Raw genomic sequence first — 5,713 nt, forward strand, 5'->3', positions numbered from 1 at the left:
CTGCCAGTTTTTGCTGGTGAATTGGTATGTTCATCCCTGTCTGCAGAAAGTCACATAACTAATGAAAACTATAAAAAGTGTAATCCTTCAAAGTGCAGAATTTCTAGTCATAAAAAAGGCTATAGTTGAAAATTGTGTTTCATTAAAAAAAGATTATTATTTAAAAAATACCTGGAGAAAGACAATCAGGTGAAACTAGCCCTAGCTTTGCAATACATAGTCAGATTGCCTGAACAAGGAAGGGCTTGATGTGCTGTTTAAATTGCAAACAACAGAATCATTGAACCAAAAACATAAAATAGCAGATTAATTTCCAAGATACACTTCAATGGCTTCAGAACTGATCTAATCAAATCAGCTTACCCGACTAGGTAATTGTTACATTTGCAGTAACACAGAGTTTTGACATTTACTTCTTGACTTAAAGGCAGAAAAAAAAAATGAGGTTTGTAAGTAAGTGTTGTCATAAGAGAAGTTCCTATCTGTATCATCAGTTTAAAAAAAAAAATAATTAGTCTTTGTTGCTGTCCCTTATCTAACCATTCTTTATTGATACACCCAAGATAGATAGATATATATGTGTGTGTGTATATATATATATATATATATATATAGGTCAAAAGTCATTCATGTCTTATTTAATATTAGAAAACCAGTCTTGATATACGAAGTGTGGTTATGAAATTGTGCATAAACAGTCAAGTGTACTAGAAATATTTTACATTGGTAAACTGAACATACTGACATTTTAATAAGCAAAGGACAAGATTTGTTCAAAAACTTTTATTTACTATAAAGACAAAACCACCAAAGTACGTACAAATTATACTATATAAAATTGGTTCAATGGGGTAAAAACTTTTAATTAAAATATCTCAATATATTTAAAATAACAAAGGATACAATGAAGCCAAATTTCTTAACCCAGAGATTTCCGTAAAATTTGCTTGCACAGTAAGGTGCTAATAGAAGTTAGCCCTTAAGCCCTGGAAGTCTTAGGAATCAGTCACATAGCAAATATAATTTCATTGTGAAAGTGAACTTTGGTAGAAGAAACACTATAGGACACCTGAGGTAGTAGAAACTGGAATAAACAGCAGTAGACGTTATTTACAATTTAAGTACCAAATAACATTAAGAACACAAAAAAATAATTACACAATACAATTTTCAGTCCAGCTTTGATCCAAAGAAAATAAGAATATTACATCACATCTGCATTTTTAAAAACACCACAATTACCAGTAAGCTGAGTGAAACACAAACTCAAACAAATGCATTTGGACACCTAAGAGGCAGTTTGAGTTTGAAATGTGGTAGGCATGGTGATCTACTAAGTAATACTGATTAGCTGAGGTTCATCAGTTTATACAGTTTACATTTCTGCCAGAAACAGTATTAATCTGACAACTGATCTTCCAGTACATGAATTGGCAAGAGTGCATCCTTTAAAGCTTGCACATAAGACTTGGAAATAATCTTATTAGAATGAAAAATTCTAAAGTGGTCAAAAAAAAAAAAAAAAGTCAAGTACAAAACAGAGCTACCAAACTTCACATTTCAGAATTATCTTTTTAACTCTTCAAAGTCTGCCAATTGTCCAAACAACGGAATGTAAAATTTCCAAAAGAAACACATTCACAACTAATGACACTGGTTTTTTTTATTAGTATGAGCACTATCATTCATGTAAACTTATCTTTAAGATGTTTTACTTCCAATTTGTACTATACATTTTTAAGGTACTATAGCTTATTTAATTTGTCCTGAGTTTTTGAAAATAACCAATCCTATTTGAGTCCAACAATCCAACTGGCTTCTGAAGAGTTATAACATGAACAGTATTTTTTTCAAAATGGATTAAACACAATCAGTATTAGATTAAAAAAGATCCCCATTTTTAAAAAAGCAAAAGAAAAAGCTGCCATTTTCCTTCAGAATTACATGCATCAGAATCTAAAAACCTGCCTTTAAAATAATTTTAAAAACTTAAAAAAAAATTCCACAGCTGCTAAAAAAACCTGCAAATTTTGCACTACAGGTGAAGCTTTACTTCACATTTTACTTTACCTTGCTCTTCAAGTCCAAGTTTGTTTCTTGTTAAAATAAATACCTTTCTTATGGTAATATTTTTAACATTTTCAAATTAAATTATCACTAATGGCTACAGTAAATAGATGATGTACGGCAGAAGGAAAACAGCAGGTAGAACTTGTTATCAGTAGAGAATATAACCTCAGTTCCTTTACATAAAGAATGAGATTTGCACATTTGGCACCTGCTCACACTGAAGTGCATGTCAAAGCCCCCCATAAAAACTTTAATTGGAGCTGGGTTTGGGGAGGCCTTTGACATGAAACTTCTCTACACGATTTGCCAGAAGAAACTGCTATATGAAAATAAAAAAGGCTCAACAACTTCTAGCATGGTTTAGACTAAGTTGCTTTATACAGAACAATCTTGTTTATTAAATAACCTATACTATCAGAGCCTTCAACACATCCTTGTTGAAGGCGGCATTTTATTCCAGATTTCCAGCAAATCTGGTTTTAAAACTCTTGTGTCAGGAAAATATTCCATGACACAGCTTGCATCTTTTTGTCTAAAGACTAAAATATCCCCTTTTCATGAAAGTTAAAAATACAAAGAAAACAAACTTTAATTTCAAGAGAAATTACATGGCCAGTAAACGCACAGTGAACCACAAGTGCCTGCTCTTACTTTATAGGAAGGCAAAATGCTTTTTCTTTAAAGTTTCCATCGATATTTGGATTTGTTACTCAGAGAACATCATGTAAAAGGACAAATACAGAATGTCCTTTTAACCAGTACTGAAAACTTACTAATTGCAGAACATCTACATGATGTGAAATGGAACAGTGATAGCTATATTAAAATAGATCTTGAGCCTCTCAGCTGCTAATATTGCTGAAAAAGTCCTCCAAATAAAATTAAAAATCACTTACCTGCTAAATAATCTTGCAGATTTAAGGAAAAATGCTTTTGTATTCACACAGAGCCAGATATTTGCAAAGGCACAGTTTACAAATCTCTGCACAAATTGTCAGATGTTGCATACTGAGATTAGGTAAAGATCTTGATTTGTCAATCACATACTTAGGTAGGATCCCCCACTGGCCTGTAAGTTCTTGATGTATCTATCATTAAGGCCAGAGAAAAATAAAATCTGCTGCGCTTAACTGCACTGCAAGACAGTTATTGTATATTCAGTAGCATTTTCTTCAGTATTTCAGCCTTACACATAAGTAGCTACCATGCAGTACGGAAGACTGGGTGTTTCAGCAGCTCCCTTGACGGGGGTCTGTCCTGAGGTTGAAGTTCTAAACACCGAAGAGTCACATCTTTCAAGCCTGGAGACAGATGTGTAGGGATAGATGGAGCAGTAGTTGCACTAGCAATCTGAACAAGGGAAAACAACTTTTTAGAAGTCAGCAATTAAGCTCCCTCTTCTACCCCAAAAAACCTTTGACAAGCTCATCACTTCAGCTGATGAGTTATATTTCCTTTATATTCTTTATATTTATTTCCTTTAGTTCTTTTCCTGCTCACTCATTCAGCATATTTCCTACTGCAGTTTGAAGACTACATTAGTACTTTCAGTTTAAGTGTTGTTATGCCTATTGCTTTGCACAGTCTGATTCTCTCTTTATACTTTTCTCTAAATTTTTTCCTTACAGTAAGGTTCTGCAGTGATCATGTGCTGAGCAGGCCTAGGAAAGCTCTAATGCCACACATACAGGTATTCTTTAGTCTATTAGTTGCCTTCACTGTTAACTGGTATAAGCCAACATGGAGACAGATTAAGCTGAGTGATGTTACTTTACAATATGTTAAGCAGGGTATGCTCTCTTGCACTGTCTTCACTGAATTTCTGCTACCACCCCAAATGGGTTTCTGTGTGAGTACTTCTCACACAGATACAGATCTCCCTCAGTCAGATTAATTTTGATCTTCTCTAGGTCAAATTAAGCAAGATGACTGAGAACACTAACGTGGCACCACTAGATTCACAGACAGAACCATGACAATTACATCTCTTATCACAAGTGATTTATACTTAAATAGAACATATCTGAATACTGCTGTGCTAGTTCTCTTTAGTACAAACACTTCCTCCACTCATGATAGTGAAAATGCTGATGATCACTTTCTTCCCTTGCAGCAGTATTTTCTTCATTCATATGTAAAATTCAACTAGACTTTTAGAATTACATATACCTAATTGATTTCAGTAAGAAACATGAATGCCAAGATGCATGACCGAGAAAAGGAAGGGGCGATAATCATATATAGCATGGCATAATGGCAAATATCTTTCAGAAAAAAAATTGAACTTGGAACAGAGAGTATTTTTACCAAAATATTTTTTACCAAAATACTCTCTTCTCTGTGAAATATGAATACACACTTAGATGGTACAAAAACTTCTTTTGGTCCTGTATTTTACAGGGTTGTAAGAAGAAGTTAAAATCCCAATTTTCTGCCTAGAGTAAAGATCAACTCTCTTCCTAATTTTTCTTTTTTCAGCCTATTACACTATGTATTTATATCTTAGAACTGACCTTTTTGAGCAACTTGGTCTAGTGGAAGGTGTCCCTGCACGTGGCAGAAGGTAGAACTAGAAGATCTTTAAGGTCCCTAATACAATCTTTTCTACAATTCCATGACTCAGCATGTTATTGTGTTGGTATTTAAACAAGCAAGTAGGGTTACCTTGGTACCAGCACTGTTTTGTACTAACAGCTCCAATATAAAAAAGAGCTATTGCAACAACTGCTGATACTAGTATACTTTTCTACGATTCATGTTGCTGGATACAGTTTGTTGTCTGTTACAGTAACAAAACACCTCACCTTAAATATCAGAGCAAGATGATTGGAGTGTTTCTCTGCGTTCCAAGGAGGTTTAGCACAAGCCATCTCTATAACAACACAGCCAACGCTCCACACATCACAGCTCCTACCATATTGCTGACCTCTCAGAACCTGAACAGTAAGACAGAAGATCAGATTATATGCTTCAAAGTCTCTTAACTCTTTAAGTAATTTAGAAGCAAAACCCAAAAAAATCATCAACCAAGTGTACTCTGATTAAGATTTCAGGGTGAGAAAGTTATCAGTGATGTAAATGCCATAAGATTTACACTGCTGTAGAGATTTAATAAATAAAATGCCTCATCAAGAGGCAAAACAAAGTACTTTGCGACAGCTTTCGACCAAATGGTCATTTGGGCTTTAGTAACAACACTTGTGATGGGTATATCTTGTAGCAAAACTGCTTACACAGCCTTCACAGCAGTCAGTCACGACTGCTATATTGAAATTATCCCTAGTCTTTAGAAACAAGGCATTTAAAACACATTTGAAGCATATATAGCAATTTTCTGTTATTTGGCCATCTGAATCAGCTTAAAGAGTTCAAACAAACTTTTTGAAATAACTTCCAAAACTAGTTTCTTACCTCCGGTGCCATAAATGCAATAGTTCCCAACAACTGTCCCTGAAACTCCCCAGCACCAGTTCCTTTTGATGCCAACCTGGCCGCAGCTCCAAAATCAGCAATTCTTAATCTATGACCTGTGCTGTCAATTAGCAAATTGGCACCTGTCAACAGCACAATAAAAAATACTGCTAGTTGGCTTTCTATTAAATGCAAAAGGATGAACAGACAGTCGACACTTTTCCGCCCTCCA

General features: G+C 34.5%; 1 protein-coding gene across 2 annotated transcripts in view; it reads right to left on the reverse strand.

Annotated features, from left to right (window-relative positions):
- Window positions 1-768: 768 nt before the first annotated feature.
- Window positions 769-5,713, reverse strand: part of MAP3K1 (mitogen-activated protein kinase kinase kinase 1) — a 54,031-nt gene continuing 49,086 nt past the window's right edge. For both annotated transcript variants that reach the window (XM_027878936.1, XM_027878935.1), the window contains exons 18-20: window positions 5,482-5,624; window positions 4,875-5,006; window positions 769-3,420 (exon numbers count right to left, since the gene is read on the reverse strand). In XM_027878936.1, coding sequence (XP_027734737.1) covers window positions 3,271-3,420; window positions 4,875-5,006; window positions 5,482-5,624 — 425 coding nt within the window. In that variant the 3' untranslated portion in view covers window positions 769-3,270. The remainder of the gene's footprint in view (window positions 3,421-4,874; window positions 5,007-5,481; window positions 5,625-5,713) is intronic.

This window comes from Empidonax traillii, unplaced genomic scaffold (assembly GCF_003031625.1).
Source record: "Empidonax traillii isolate 1590-97213 ecotype Southwest subspecies unplaced genomic scaffold, ASM303162v1 scaffold47:size1546949, whole genome shotgun sequence".
In the NCBI taxonomy this organism is placed as follows: Eukaryota; Metazoa; Chordata; class Aves; order Passeriformes; family Tyrannidae; genus Empidonax; species Empidonax traillii.